The sequence below is a fragment of the Cavia porcellus genome, unplaced genomic scaffold, assembly GCF_034190915.1.
Source record: "Cavia porcellus strain 051 isolate PalLab524CR breed Dunkin Hartley unplaced genomic scaffold, mCavPor4.1 scaffold_3, whole genome shotgun sequence".
Lineage (NCBI taxonomy): Eukaryota > Metazoa > Chordata > Mammalia > Rodentia > Caviidae > Cavia > Cavia porcellus.
In genome coordinates, this window is record NW_026947486.1 from 105,597,086 (window position 1) to 105,613,927 (window position 16,842).

At 37.5% G+C, this 16,842-nt stretch overlaps 1 protein-coding gene across 8 annotated transcripts in view; it reads right to left on the reverse strand.

Annotated features, from left to right (window-relative positions):
* The window catches only part of Mcf2 (MCF.2 cell line derived transforming sequence), a 99,582-nt gene that overhangs the window by 33,104 nt on the left and 49,636 nt on the right, over positions 1-16,842 (reverse strand). For 7 of the 8 annotated variants that reach the window (XM_063246467.1, XM_063246470.1, XM_063246469.1 and 4 more), the window contains 5 exons: positions 5,909-6,028; positions 5,004-5,120; positions 3,284-3,433; positions 1,251-1,384; positions 801-915 (listed from right to left, as the gene is read on the reverse strand). In XM_063246467.1, coding sequence (XP_063102537.1) covers positions 801-915; positions 1,251-1,384; positions 3,284-3,433; positions 5,004-5,120; positions 5,909-6,028 — 636 coding nt within the window. The remainder of the gene's footprint in view (positions 1-800; positions 916-1,250; positions 1,385-3,283; positions 3,434-5,003; positions 5,121-5,908; positions 6,029-16,842) is intronic. The other variant, XM_063246473.1, reaches the window with a different exon arrangement.

The window sequence follows — 16,842 nt, forward strand, 5'->3', positions numbered from 1 at the left end:
TAAACTACTCTCTCTTTAAGTCAGGCTTCATGGAAAACATGGCATCTCAAAAGCTGTTTGAATGAAAGGATGGAGAAGGCTGGTAGGAACTAAGCCTGTGTCTGGAAGGCAGGGGTCCGTCCATATCTAATTCTTCTAGAACAAAGGAAATAGCAAGTGAGCCACTCCCGGTAAGAAATGAGCTAGACATACAAGGAAAGGAAAGAAAGCTTTCTGTGGTGAGCTCCATCTAATACTCGGCGGTCCGTGAGGAGCTTGGGTGGGACGGCAATGGAAATGGAAAAAATGAAACCATGTGTTTTGACAACATACAGTGGACTGTCCAGAAGGGCCCAACTGGAATAGACTTTCAACCTCTTAAACAATGTGAAACCAAACACGATTCAGTTGCATCTATCAGGCTCTTTATAGAAACAGATTCCTGAACCAGAAAAGAAGTTTGTTAGATCACAAGGTCAGCATAGATATGTGGGATTTTAAAACCAAGAGGGAGCTTATGATTGAACTCTACCACATAGCCTGTGAGTACATTATATCTAAAGTAATTCTGAATAAAAAATCCCAAGGTAGACAGTATTTCTGTCCCTATCACACAGGTCGGCACCTAAGTACTTTCTCACTGGAAAAAAGTTGAAGAGGAGATATACTAGAAGTTTAGTAAAGGTTTTGTCCATTGTACACTAAGATTTACTTATATTAGCCTGTAAGGAGATCTGACAAGACAGGATTTCTTATACTCAAGGAGAAAGACCCTCTGGTGTAGTGAAAAGAAATTATAGAAAAAAAATGTTTTAACTCACCTCTTGAAAGTCTTGCTCAAATCTCCAGAGCTGCAGATATTGTTCCATTTTTAATTGGTGTTTTTCCCAAAATCCATCAAAAGCTGTTTCCATGTCATGTACTTGAGTCAGCAATCTGAACAAAGAAAAGTCAAAGAATTCCTTAAAAACAATATCCTGTGTGGCAGAGATGTAGATAAAGCTTGTCTGCATGTTTCGAACAGAAGGCAATCACAGGCTGTAGCACTCGGTTCCAGCACAGATAATCAGTGACCACAGAACTTAATTGCGCAAGCATAACTAATCTCGGCAGGACAGCCATGGGAAGACGTCCCTAGACTTAAGAGGTCCAGAAATACGCTTACACTGGATGGACTGTGGAAGAAATGATAACTGCATCTGAAAATACAAAATAATTGAACTCAAAACCAAAAAAAAAAAAAAAAAAAAAAAAAAAACAAAACCACTCACTTATTAATCGTTTGCCATTCACCACTTATATTTCGATGCTGCTCAAGGCTTGAACTGGCAGCTTCCTCAGCATCAGGCACTTCCAGATTCGTCAGCAGAACTTTTCCTTCTTTGGTTACAGCTGTAATGTCATTCTACACAAAGGGAGAATGGGATACGTCAGCCAGTTAGTAACACAACCTCAGTGGCTGTAAGAGAAGGAAGAGACACCCCTTGGCCATGTAGAATAGCAACACCAGTGGGGACAATGGCCTTTGGCTTTCGCAGCTGTCTGGAAATTCAAGGCACATTTCAGACCCCAAAAGCTGTGAAGCTCCTAGAAGCCCCGAACATAGGAATGGATGTTCTAATCATTATTTCATTAAACTGTTACAGGCAGACGTATGACATACTGCTTACAGCCATTTTTACCTATTCCATTCTACTCTACTTGGGTGCTCAAATCCACCAAGAGTAGAACAGTAAGAGCTCCCACACCAGGAAGGATACAGTGACAAAGAATATTTAATGTATATTCAGGAACTACATATCTTTCTAATATTTATTACCAATCGATCCCTGCCTTAAGTCATATTTTACTTCACATTTGGGTTTCATTAACATGAATAATATACCTCTATTTAGAAGGCTGTATTCTTGGAGTGAGCAAAAGACATAAATCTCAGACATCTAGGAGTAATGTAAGATTTTTTTAAGGAAGTCCAAGAGCCTCTAAAGTTTGGATATAAGGAATTGGGGTGTCATTTAATGGTGGGTTGTCTGCTTGGTGTGTTTGAGTTCCTGGGTTCCATCCCTAGCACTGCAAAAAAGAACTAGCTAAGACTTGTAAAGTGCCAACTCTGCGCCAAACATTGGTGCATGTTCCTTACACACTATACTGCATTTCATCTTCATAAAAGACATACACAAGATATCCATGCATCATCAACCTCATCGTGTAAGTAAGAAAAGTGAAACACAGCATGGTAAGCAGGCTGTCCAACATCACAGTTTGTGAGAAACAGAGCTTTGTTATGTTGGACACAGTTTTACTTTTAGATTGTGATTCAAACATTCACATCTTCTCTCCTCTTAAGAAACATGTCAGCTCTCCTAGAGCTGGAATCTGTCAGTGCACCCAGAACATCTATTACTATACTAAGGAGAGGAGTAATATTTGAATGCTTTGCTCTTGTTGAGATTGCTTTTCCATTTTTGGAGGAAAATGACCCTAAAAGTACTTGTTTATTATCAGAATCATGTCTGCAAACCTTTCACAATTTAACACTCCAGGCACAACTGAGTGAGAGAACAAAATCAATTTCTTACCCTTGGTCTACTACAGAAAATGTCAAGCACACAAGACTGAGGCCAGCCTGGGCAACTGAGTGAAACCCTGTCCCACAATAAAAAAAAAGGACTGACTGGAGATATAACTCAGTGGTACAGTGCCCCAGAGTTCAGTCCCCAGTACCAAAGATAAACAGAACTTAAAAATAACAAAAGGAAGGAAAAAAGGAAGACATCAAACATTAGTACTCTGCAGACAACAGAGCTTGTAATTGACTCAACAATGTTAGCCTTGGTTATAACTCTAGTTCAAGGCAGTCATGGTTAAGGAAGCAGACCTCCTAGTTCCTCATCAACTGTGCTCCTCCTATGTCATGCTATACTGGCAATGGGGTTAAAACAGAACACCTGTCCAACACTTGGCTCTTATCCATGTTTTCTCAATAAGAGGAATTTTCCATGAATGAAAAAATACGCGATTCAAAGAAAATCAGCAGTAGACTGATTATTCTGGAGTATTTATATGATAATCTAATTTAAAATAAACTATTTTATGAGATAATGCACCATAAACAAAAGGAACCCTTAGATTCAACATAGCTGGTATATTCTTAGCTGATAAAATATATTTCATAGTTTTTATATAGTGTATACATATCTTTTGTCTTTCTGTAGCAGTGATCAGTGTGAAAGGAACATATCAAGAAACTCTAGAAAAAGAAAGGCCACACAAAACTCTTGTTTCTACATTCTACCAGACAGACCTTCAACACATGGTATCTTTCAGCACGAAGGGCCAGAGTTTCTTCTATTGAAGGAATATCGTTGGGTAGTTCTGATTCAGCCAGTTCCGTTCCAAAGGATTGTAACATCTGAGCCATTTCTTTTACTGTGAGGGCAAAATTTTCTATAGCCTGTGAAAAGCCAGTGATTCTGTTATGGAAATTCTACCATTTTGACAGTAACTATATTTCTTTTTATTTGGGTATAACAGCAAACATACATGCTATGAACTCTCTTTTGTACAGGTAGTTTGGTATTACCGTTAACAATCAGCTCTAACTTTGCATTTAAGCCTCTAAGAAACTAAAAACATGATTAAGAGTCTTCTTGAGTGTCATTTTCCTAACTCACTGGACTTTTTCTCTTGACACTAATGAAAACTATTTCTTGGGGGCTGGAGATGCAGTGCAGTGGTAGAGTGCTTTTCTACCATGCATAGGGCCCTAGGTTCCATCCCAAGCAAAAAAACCAAAAATGACAAAAAAGAAGAATAAAAAAAAACTACTTGTTACTACATGTAGTGAGTAAGTCACTCCATGCTCTTGAAAATCAGTGTTTTTCCTTCTTTTATCAAACTCTGCAATGGGTAAAACGGCTTTATAATAAATTTACTTCTGAAAGGGTGGTTAATGATAGAAAAATAACTTTCCATTTATTTCATATCCTCTATGAAAAGCATTAGCATTCCAAACTGGATAATGATCTAAGGAAATGGGGAAAGAAGTTGTTGCAACAAGTCATGGCAACTTCTGAAGATCTGAAATTGTCACCCCCTAAGGCTCTATTGCTCTAAAATAGCAAGTAAGGTTGTGTTTATTTTGCTTACAAAATCAATTACTACTCACAGTAAGATGAACAGGATGTAGGAATCATATGAATCACCAGTTTACCATGCAACTCAAGGCATCTGCTCTTTTCTTTAGGCTTTATAGATTACTAAAACCTAACTACAGGATTGCTAATTTTGACATTTCGCCTTCATATGAATGAATGAGTGCTGAATGAATTGTTAAATGAATGGATGGATGATAAATAGGGATGCTGAAATGCAAACCTGATTTAATGAAATTTCTTATTTCCTTCAGAACAGTTTCCATGTCTCTGGAATTTGAAGCCAAGATATTTAAACCACAGACTCCCACCTGGAAGGCACAGGACCCTCATCTATTTGTAAACCTCTAAAACCAATGCAATTTCCTCGGGGATATTACCAGGCCAATGAGATGAATGATGTTGATATTGCACTTATTGAGGGTTTGCCATTTACCAGGCACCCAGCCAGATATCTGGCATTAGTTACAGTCATCTAGAGAGGCCTAATGAGGTAAGGTATTCTTATTCCCATTTTATAAATGGGAGAGCTATGATTTTGAGAGGTTAGGTATATTGTCCAAGGTGACATAGCTAAAACTCAGAAATTCGAGGGACTGAATCCCAACCCTTTGTTTCTACAGGGCTATGGGAAGGGAAGGGCAGAATATGTTCTTATTCCCTAGGCCTTTCCTTCAATGGCCATCCTCAGAGACTCTTCGTCATTTCTAGATATTTCCTACGGAAGAAAATCAAGAGGTTGAATTGCGTATGTATTTCAGAAGTAGGAGCCCCAAAAATCTATTTTTCCCAAATAGGAAACTTTTCTAGAACTAGATATAAAGGCTAATACAAACTATAGGCTCTACAGTAAGGGCAAAAGCAACATACATTTCTGAAGATGATCCATTCACTGTGGCAGTACTGCAAGGTGCCGCCTAACTCAGGGGTTAACTGCTTGCCATCAATGTATGCCAGCAAATCACTAACTGAGCTCAGCATAACAACCTATATAAATAAGCAAGAAAGATACTGTTAACTGTCCTTCATGACATCCCTCCATTAAACTGTAAAATGAACTTTAGCATACATTTCCCAGAAAGTCAGCTTGTATAAGTGGTTCTAACAATTCTCTCCTGCACAGGCCCGCCACACATATATTACCTTCTTCAGGTAATCACAGTTTTTAGTCACACAGCGTTGCTCTAGAAAGTAATACTGGCTTCCATAGAAACCAAAATGCTAACTTCTGTTTCATCTAAGAGTTTTCATTGTTCATGGACCAGCTTGTGAACGAATGCTATACTTACAAAAAATAAAAGGACTTTCATCCTTGTTTATAATATATGAGGAGAGACTGATCTTTCCAAAAACATCAAGATTGACTAGCATTCTATTCCTAACAATAAGAACATATAAAAATATCTTTTCAAAATAAAGAACATGGTACTTTGCACTACCTCAGGATGTGAGTTCATGGGAGTTCAAATACATAAAACACACACTCAATTTTACTAAAAATAAAAGTTTCTGATTTTACACACAAACATACACATATATACACATACATATAAAAACATATGCATTTCTAAAAGGATTTTTGTTATAAATTTCTTGGTCTATTCCTTTTTTATCAGCATAAACAGAAGGTCTTTGGCTATTTACATTTGTAGTTTTGGAAGGCAAATTTAATTTTACTTTCTTTTAAATACTATGTGGGCACATGTAAAACATACAGCGTGGTAGAAAGTTTCCATGAGAATTCGAGATAAAATATTTAAATCAGACACTCTTACTGGTAATTTGACCATGAAATCCTCCTGACTAAATCGAAATCCAATATCTGTGAACGTTCGTTGAAGAAAACTGGTGGGACGTAAAACCAAAATCAAATGCAAGTTCCCTGGGAAAGAAGCCTGTAAGGAGAAAGAAAACAAATTGGCAAAACACTTAACTGAGCACAGAGCAGAAAACACTGTAACTGAAAGCAACAACCTGTAAAGTCATAAAAGCCGGTAAAGGGCCAACACTTCGAAAATAGATATTGATAAAATCTAAAATCATGGTGATACGAATAAAAATAATGTAAGGTTATCAGGCAGATCCTGCAGTGTTCCTCACACCAGATAAGTAGATCCCACGTTACAAAAAATTAAGACTCTAAAGCTTTATTTTGACATTATTTTCATGGGGGTTTTTTGTTTATTTATTTATATTTTTGAGACAGGGTCTCATTTTGAAGTTCAGCTGGACTTGAGCTCACTTTGTAGCCTACGCTGGTCTCAAACTCACAACGATGCTCTGGCCTCAGCCTCCTGAGTGCTGGGATGACAGGTGTCTGCCACCACATCCTGCTGTTTTTATTGTTTAACTGAAATAAAATTGTACTTTTGTGGAGTACAATATTATAATTTGGTAACTGTATACAATGTGAAATGATCAAATCGGGGTAATTATCATTTCCTTTTCCTGAAATATTATCATTTCTATGTGTTGGAACCTTCAAACTCTTCTAGTTATTTAGAAATGTATAATTCATCACTACATAGTTTAGCTGATGTGCTATATGACAGTAGAACTATCCTCTTCTCTAACCACCCTTTGGTACCAATCATAGGACCTCTCTCTCCCTTTCCAAATCTTCGTTTCCTAGCTGTTAATGGCCTCTGTTCTACTCTTCTATGTAATGAAATTTTAGGACCTATCAATGAGAACTTGTAGTCTTGATCTTTCTGTGCTTCATTTACTTCACTTCATATAATGTCTTTCCATCCATGTTGTTACAAGTGACAGGATTCCATCTTTTTCTTAGCTGAATAATATTCCATTGTTTATATGTATCACATTCATCTACTTATCTGTTGATGGACACTTAAGGTTGGTTCCATATCATAGCCATCTTTGGCGGTGCTGCAATAAACATAGGCATGCAGGTCTCTGTTCTAATCATTTCAGGTCCTTTAAATAAATGGTATTTTTGCATCATATGGCAGTTTTATTTTCAGATTTTTGAAAAAATATCATACTATTTTCTGCAGGGAGTGTACTAATTTTTATTCACATTAAGAATATAAGAATTGGGGCTGGGGATTTAGCTCAGTGGCATAAGTGCCTGCCTTGTAAGCAGGCAGTTGTGAGTTCGATCCCTGGTACCGATAAAAATGAAAAAGACAAAAAATATATATATATAAGAATTTCCCGGGGGCTGGGGGTTTAGCTCAGCGGCATAAGCACCTGCCTTGCAAGCAGGTGGTCGTGAGTTCGATCCCCGGTACCGATAAAAATGAAAAAGACAAAAAAAAAAAAAAAAAAAAAAAAAAAAAGAATTTCCCTTATATCTCTGCCAGAATTTTAGATAATAGCCAATTTAGCTGGATGAGATTATATCTTATTGTGGTTTTGATTTGCATTTCCTTGATGATTAGTGACATCGAGCCTTTTTTCATACATGTTACTCAGCTGACTATCTTCTTTTTTTGTTGTTTTTGCTTGTTCATTTTGAGACAAGGTCTTGCTATATGTAGGCCAGGCTGGCCTCGAACTTGTGGCAATCTTCCCTCTCTGAGCCTCTCAAGTACTGGGATTGTAGACATGCCCCACCACACTTGGCCATTTGTGTAGGAAATGTGTATTCAGATCATTTCTCCATTTTAATTGCACTGCTTGGTTTTTGTCTGTGAGACGTTTTTCAGTATTCTGTATATTAATTCCTTGTCAGATGAATAGCTAGCAAAGATGTCCATCCCACTCTGTCGATTGTCTCTTTTCTTTGTCCATTATTTCCTTTACCATAAAGGTTTTTAGTTTGGTATAACCTCACTCATCTGATTTTTTTTCTTTTTCTTGCCTGTGTTCTTGAGGTTATAGGCACAAAAATATCTTTGCCTATACCAATGTTTCCTCTGTTTTCTTCTTATAGTTTCCTAGCTTTTGGCCTTACATTAGGCCCCTGATCCATTCTAAATTAATTTTTATATATGGTGAGAGGTGGGAGACTGATTTCATTTGTTTGTTTATGTACATCTATTTTTACTGAAGAGACTTTTTCTCTAACATGCGCTCTGGTTACCTTTTATTGAAAATCAATTGGCTATATAATTGCAAGAGTTAATCTCTCTATTCTATCCTGTTAGTTTATGTGTCTGTTTTAAAACTACTATCATACTATATTTGACCTCAAATTGCATTTGTTTCCTATAAAAACCAGCAGAGTTAGTAGGTGGATTCCTAGGTTAGCCCCTAAAAGCCAAAGAACCTGGAAATACTATTACTTCTACTAAACAACATTAGAAAACTGTATTATGGAATCATAATTTTTTTTCATGCAAAGAATTCACTAAACATCTTTTATGCGTCCCTTACATGTACTTAAATGAAATATTACCAGGCACTGTTAGGGACTGAAGGAACACGAATCAATAAAAGCTGGTCTGCACTCCACACAGATGAAAAAATCCAACAGCAGAGTTCATTAATAATCATTAACTCTAAAGTATGGTACATTGATAAGTAAAATAAAATGAAGTATAATACTATACAAGAGAAGTGATAATACATAGCATACTAGACCTATAGGGTCAAAAGGGTCTTAAATCGCAAACCAGAATTTACTGGATCAGAATGTCATTCTAGCTCATCACTGTTTCTCTGGGTTCTAGAACAGTGCTGGTGTACAGTAGGCAGTCAAAGAGATTTAGATGAAAGAACTATCCAGACAGACAATTACTGAGGAGTGGCCATAGTATGGTCTGGTAATACTAGTAATAAATCATCGCATACTGTCTATTCTATGGTAGGTATTATGCTAACAAATTCATAATTTCTCTTCATATAAAGGAGTTAGAGTTACAAATAAAGTAGGATTCAGGGAGTTTAAGTATAGTTTGCAAGAGCTCATGAAACTGATATGTCCCTAAATCCGTGCTCTTAATCACTAAGCTGACACCTCTTGAAAAATCCTAGGCAAGAAAGCCAGAGGAAAATGATGCTGGTGACAAAGCAAGATGATGTCGTCAAAAGACAGGCAGGAATTACATTAGGAAAGACGAAGATTTTTTTCCTAGAGAGAAAGGGAATATGTAGGCGGTTCTGAGCAGCAGGACCACATGGCCAGATTTGTATTTTTAAAAATTTGCTTGTATTGCTGATGGTCAAATCCAGAGTCCTCAGCAAGTACTCTCCCACTGAGCTACATACTCCATCTGCTCAGAGGTGCATTTTACAAAGACTGGATTGAGACAACAGCTGAAGTAGACAGATGAACTAAGAGGCTGGCAGAGGTGGCTAGTGTAGTAATGTAAATCAGATGTCCTAACCTTGAGCAAAGACAGTGGGAATAAAGGTAGCATTTAGGGGGTATAATCAGGAAGACTTTAGGACTGAATAGTCTTGATGAGAAAAGAGGGACTCAAATCAATTTCAAGATTTGAGGCTTGAGTAACCAGGTGAATGGTGCAACCCTCACAGAGACGAGAAACAAGTGAAGTAGATTTTAAGGAGGAAGGCAAGATTCTGAGTCCCCTTCACAGAAGTGTGGGGTTGCAAGGATCACAGAACATCCAGATGGAGGTAATCAGACAGCTCTATGTACAGATAAGGAGGGGAAAAGTCTAGAGTAGGAGTATAGCATCGTCAGCCTCAAGGGGAAAATTAAGGCATGATAAACAAAAGTATATCCAAAGGGTTTCAGACAGGCTTAGATTTCAGGCATGTTGCAATTCTAGCAACTGACCAAAGCTAGAAGACTAAAGTCAACAAGCTATTTCAAAGGCAAATCATTTATGAGGATTTTCTGTCCTTCCTGCTCAATTCTGTTGTGGATTTTAAAGTAAAAAGTAGGATCTATTAAAAAGAAAGAAAGATAACTTTCGCGGAATTTTAAGACTTAAACTCCTGGAAAAATAACACTCACAAACAGGGACTATAAAATGCAACTTGAGAGAGTGCCAAAAATCGTAAACTATTAAGTGGTAATGAGAACTACAGGAAGGGAAAGGGCACTGAATGAGACTGTCACAAATAAGTCAATGAAAAAAGCACAAAATTAAATCAATAAATTAAACAGTGATTATAAACAGACTCATATTAGGATGACTGCCTACACACAATTCTCCTAAGCAACCGCATCTCTGTTAACGTCTCCCTTCTTTTGAGAAGCCAGGTCTCCCTGTTATTATTCTAAGCATTATTCCAAATGGGACAGCTATCTTCCTGCATGACTCCACCGTTCCAACACACAATAATTAGTGGTAATTAGAAGTGTTAGCATGCAAATGAGAAGTAAGCAGGAATCTAATCCAGTTTAGGCTTATTCAATCTAATGTTGAGGAAAGGAAACTTTGAAGATATCAGTCCAGAGCTACTGGTAGCCTGACCCCTGATACTGGAGAAAGATTATATTGTCAACATGTACACAAAAATGGAAGGAAGATGACAGAGTTCTCAAGACAATGAATACTCCATCCTCAAATATGTATACGATATGTAATATATTTGATGTTAACCATGGTGCATATTTCCCATAGTTATTTCAAGAATTAAAAGAAATAATGAACATAAAAGTACTTTGCCATCTCTAAAAACATAAATAAGGTAGTTTTTAAAATTTATCATGGATTTTTGGGCCTAAAAACAAGTACATTTCCTGAATTTCATAATTTCCAGTACAGTCATTTAAGAATTTTCTAGAAGCAAGTCCATAGGGCGGATAAGCTTCAAGTCCAAGATCATGTGGGGGTACAGTAAAAGTAAGTTTCTGTGGAAGACTTTAGAAATGTTGACAATGTTTTGTTTAGCAGGAGAAGTTGACAGGGACTGATGGGGACTCTGGGCCTATTTTTAGGATGAGATCATTGATTCTGTTTCTAGTTCATTTACTTGGAATGAATGGGTGAGTTAAGCCTTTCCTTCTCCTGGGTAAATTACCAGTATACTTATCATACTTAACTACCTTGTAGGCATCATACTTATATCAATTTTTATAGCACAATTAATTTTATTCTTTCAGGGACTCTAGGCTTCATTATCTTTTTCTCTCTGAATTTCCTAATCTCTGGTACTGTCTTTTAAGAATTCTCTAGAAGCAAGGCCATAGGGCTGACAAGCTTCAAGGCCCGGATCATGTCAGGAAACGAAGGGATGAGAGGAAGCAATGGGAGCAGAGAGGGCCATGGGACAATTCTATGCCTGAGATAAGGCCGTGGTCTCTACCTTACCATTTCTCAAATAGCAAGGCTGTCCCAACACCTAGGACCATAGACAGCTGACCACATATCAGGAACAAAATAAGAGAGAGAAACAAAATCACTGCCCATAGAAGCAGCAGAGAAGCGGTGTCAGGCAGAAGTAGAGAGTTTTTGGCTGCTCATAGCCAGGGATTTTATGGTGAATGTTTACTAAGTCAGTCATTACTGCACTTGATAAAGTGGTTTATCTCAAACATGGACAGCGCTATAAATTCCTTCTACAGATAATTCTGCATTTTAATCAGATCCCTCTGCAGTAAAGCTTTCTGGTTATTTTGTCATCCATTCTTTTCCTTAATTCCTTCACAGTGTTTAGTGATTTACTCATCACAATAAGCCCCCAGAAGTCAGTATGTTTAAAGAAAATGTACCATCAAAGGATGAAAACGTCACTTCTTGTCTGTATAATTACTTTTAAAATGCTCTTCATTATAAAACAATTTTAGAATTATCTTCCTAGATAGTCTGCTAACCTAATAACTACTCTGAAATTTAGTAGCCATTTGGGGGCAATAGTTATGCAGCTACTAAGGAATTTGCTGGCACTCGAACAAATTCATGTGATTTGTCAGTTGTTTTAGAAAACCAAATTATACCGTTCAGACCTGGTACATTGTAGCAATTCCTCATGCCCACAAGTGAATCTGATATACTTGATTTTTCAATCCCAAACCTTAATAGCTTCTTGTCAAACTATCATAATAAAAATGAATTTACAACTTGATATGAATGACTGTTTTCATAGCTTTACTTCAGGAAAAATTTATTCAGGTTACAGGAGATACACTTATCTGGCTTCTCAAAGCCTTAAGGTAGGGAAAGGAGATTGGATCACAGTACAAGATTGAGGATCTCATTATTTGCTGAATGTTTATGCTGAGAATTTTGGTCATAATATTATCATAATGCTATGAAGTATTTATAAGCAAGAGGTTCTGTTTTCCTCATTCACAGTTAAAGAACTGAGTGCTGTAACAGAGTAATAAACTCCCCAACACATCCACGTCTGCAGAACCTACAGCTATGTCACTTTACATGGTAAAGGAACTTTATAAATGTGATTGAGAATCTTGAAATGACATTGTCCTTAATTATCAGGGTGGGACCAATGTAACTACAAGGATGTTTATTAACAGAGGAAAGAAGTCCAGGGAACAGCTCAGTGATAGGTGCTTGGGTAACATGGAAAAGGTCCTGGGTTTTATCCCCAGCACCCCAAACAGAAGAAAGCAGGAGTGACAGGAGGTATGATGGCAGCACCAGAGGTCACAGTGATAGAGGGTAATAAATCAAAGAATGTGGATAGCCTCTAGAAACTAAAAAAGTCAAGGAAAATAAGACTCTCTTCTAGAAGCTCCAGAAGGAACACAGCAAGCTGACTTTTGTTTTAAATAGGTTCTCTCACAATGTTGCCCAAAGCACTAATTCTCTGGATGCCCCTGTCTCAGCCTCCTGAATAGCAGAAATTGTAGGCACACACTAGCACACCTCTCTGGCTTCTTGTTTGTTTGTTTGGTTGGTTCCTTGGTTGGTTGGCTGGTTTTTGTGAGTGTCTCATCATGTAGCTCGGGCTGGCTTCCAACTCATAGTGAGCCTCCTGCTTCAGCATCCCATGTGCTGCCAGCACCTCTGGCTGACTTCTTGATTTTAACCCTGTGAGACTCACCTTGGATTTTTGACTTTTAGTACCACAATAATAAATGTATATTGTTTTAATCTACTAACTCCATTGTTTGTAGTATTCTGTTATAGCAACAATAGAAACACAACACACTGAAGTTTTGTGAGGCTGAGTAATTGTTCAAAGATTTTCTACCTTACAAAAGCCAGAATTAAAGGTCAGGTTCACTCGACTGCAAAACCAGAAGTATTTTTGAGAAGCGCAATGGGATAATGTAAGGATCAGGTTCAAGTTTAAAACTCTAAGCTACAGCCTAAAGCGAAGGCAGCAACCCTGAATGTTCACGCTGTTAGACAGTGTAAATGTGAAGCTGGCAGATTGTGAGTGAGCACCGCCTCACTGAGGTGGCAGTGAAGACTGACACCCTGGCTGTATGGTGAGACCAATAGGACACAGTGAGGACTGTGACCACAGAGCATGGGAAAAGGGATGCACTCACCAGCCAGCTCCAGCTACATGTTGCCATGTGGGAAAATGGGTCTGCCACTAGCCAATAGTTGTTCTCAAAAGAGACCAGAAACCCAGACTTCTATGTGAAACCCAGGCTTTTAAATAATGGGGAACTGATTGAAAGTTTGTTAAAACAATGTATAGTGGAAACACACATCCGTGCGCTGCCAGCTTGCAACCTCTGAATGAAAAGGCTTCACGTGTCTCATCAAAAACCTATCTCAATCTGAATAATGCATTTATGTCCCTTTCTGTGATTCTCACATTCATATGAGGATCTGGATAGGACAGAGCATTCTTAAAAATGTTTAACCTGACAAGCCATGTGGATTTTGTTTTTTTGTACCATGAATCGAACTCACAACCTCACACTTGCCAGGCAGGCACTTAAGCAGGTGAGCTAAGTTATTGGTCATAGCCATATAGATTTAAGATTAGTTTGCACATGTGCATGTGGGCATACATATAAGTATACAGAGAAAGTGAGTTTGCTCCATATACAGATATTTCTAACAATAAAAATATCAAAGTAATCCATTCAAAAGCTAGCATTTGAATGAACAATCAAACAGCATACCATTTCTGAAGGACGCATCATCAGAGGAAATATAACTCAGAATCATGAGCTTTCCCATGTTGGTTTGAGAAGACTACATTTCTAAATATTTTGGTATGCTGCTTTAAGAATCTCTAATCTGTATGGTTATATAAACATGAAGAAGCACAATTTCTGTTCTACCCAAAATCAAACTCCAGATTCTAAAAGCACAAATCATGTCTGGCTCCCTTTTCAAAAAGCAAAGGGATATGGTCAAGGGTTAATCTTATTTTATTTTGTTGAGGTTTTTTTTTTTTCCAAAAGAAAAAAAAAAAACGAATTTGCATAAAAGAGGAAACAAGCATTATTTTTGGACTTGCAACATGTGACTGCTTAGAGGCATATCTCCAAAATGGAATACGCTGCCCATCACCACAGGGCCCAAAGCCTGTGTCCAATCCCTGCACAAGGCCCCAGCCCAGCCCTCTGCAAGCAGCTCTTACTGGCTCTTCAAGGAATCAAGCACGAAACAAGCTTCCTATCATCTTCTGCTTCTAGAAAGCCATTCCCCCTTCTTACTCAATCCACCTGCCTCACTGCCTGGGTACACGGTCTCTCAGCAGTCACAACAGTGATAAACACTACAATAGACATACACCTGCTGCACTGATGCTCTGTTAAAGTCCAGAAAGCAACCTTGGTGAACATTCCTTTGTATAGGAACCTATTCACAGGTTTCAGTAGTCATTTCATTTAAAATGCTTGAAGATCCTTGCGAGACAGAAATTTTATTTACTAACTATAAACACAATTTTTATCCCTATAGCTTTTCTTTTTTTAACCTCTAGGGTGGAGAAAGGCAGCAACAATCAGAGGGACCATTGCCTGAAAGCTGTTACATGCATGCTAGGCTTGTCATATGCGCAGTAAAGTCAGTACTGCTCCCTCTTTACAGATGAGCAAACTGAAGCACGGCTCACACGCAGGGACACTAAGGTCTGTCTGGATCCCAAGGGCAAGCTCTTTCCAGACACTTAGCATTTCATACACTGAATGCATACCCTGATTTACTGTCTGCATTAGAGATGACTTGACCTTGACTCTATAAAATGGGCCCGATAATAACATTTCATGCAAGTTATGGGAAATGATTTAGTATTATGGAACCCACTGAATGGAAACCATTATGATTTACTATCATGGCAGAGTATAATGTTGGGATGTTAATATATGATTGATCCTGGTAAGGTCTCAAGCATCTCTACAGTATATGCTGGGGCTAGAGAGAATAGTTTTCAATGACATGAATCACTTTCACATCCTTTCCTTATGTCCGTACTTTTAAGGTACAGAAAGTTTGAATTACTTCACATGTTGCCAAGCAACTTACTAAGTGACCTCAGGAGCACGACAGTCCCGAAAATACTCCTTCCTCCTGGTTTGTCATTTTTGTTGTATATTTTTTTCTTTTTATCTCTTCCTCTCATTTAACTACAGTCACTGCAATTTCCACCCAGCAACCAGTTCAATCCCCTCTTAGGGACTTTAAATTCCACTGGACAATCCTTTTAAACCTATGTCAGCTCCAGGATCTGCCTAACTCCGGAGATCCTTGAAGGTGGAACACTTTTGTCACTAGCTGGGGTTCAACTTGTACTCTCTGATCAAGGTTTATCCTTGTAAGCTAAGCCAACTTTCCTGTCATGATAGTTCTGGACTTTGGAAGTAATCTAATCTATTTCATCTCAGCACCTCTCTTCCTATCAGTCACGTAAAGAAAATGATTTATAAGGGAAAAATATAGAAAAGGTAAAATTCGTACACTTTTATTTAAAGTCCCAACAAATGTCATCTCTTCCTCTTTAAGGCCTTTCCCACCAGCTGGAAGTTCTTCTAAAACAGTTATTTACGAGCATATCCCACCTTCTCTACTAGACTGACAACGCTTTCAGCCCAGCTGCCATTCCTTAATTACCCCTGTAAGCTATTACATGGAGCACAGTGCAAGATATGTCTACTCAATAAAAGCCTGTATATTTATTTGTGTGGATATTAACATATATATATATATATATATATATATATATATATATGAAATTAACTTTGGCACTAAGAAAACATCTATCTACATAACTTTTATACAGAACTTTTCTAAAAGTGCAAGCCAGTTACTTTTGATAATAAAAGTGCTAATACCAGTTCCATATGATACTCAAAACATGTACACAGACATTTCTGATGCAACATAAATTTTCTGTTAAGTGTCTAAAGCTATTGTCATAATACAAAATCATGTGTAGAGCTCAATATATAATTTGTCCAAATAAAGAATTGTATCTTAACTAATTTTAAAAAAGGCTTTGGTGCTGTTTTATTAGAAAATAAATCATTTACTCACCCATTGATGCTTCCTGTCATTCAACAACAGTGAAATTTTAATTTCCTTATCTTACTTTTGACTTAATATGTTACCTTTCAGTATGGCCAATTTTAACCTAACTTTTTATAGTGAGCAAGTTTTCATTAAGCTGTAACATCATTAGCATCTTAAATTTTGAAAGAAAAAGAGTGGCATTTAAAATCTTACTGATAAGTTTGCTGTTATATTAGCTAGTGTTATTTTAACATTTCCCAAAATAGCTCTGAAAATCATGTTAGCAGTTTTCTGAGTAACTTAATACATGAATGAATGAATGATGGGAACATTTTTGTAGAAGTGTTTGAAATGTATCTGAGAGGAGGAATTTCCAAATTCTAGCCCATATTAAAAAGTGAGTCACTTTCCTTTCCCTTAAAAGAAAAAGTTGTCAATAGGCT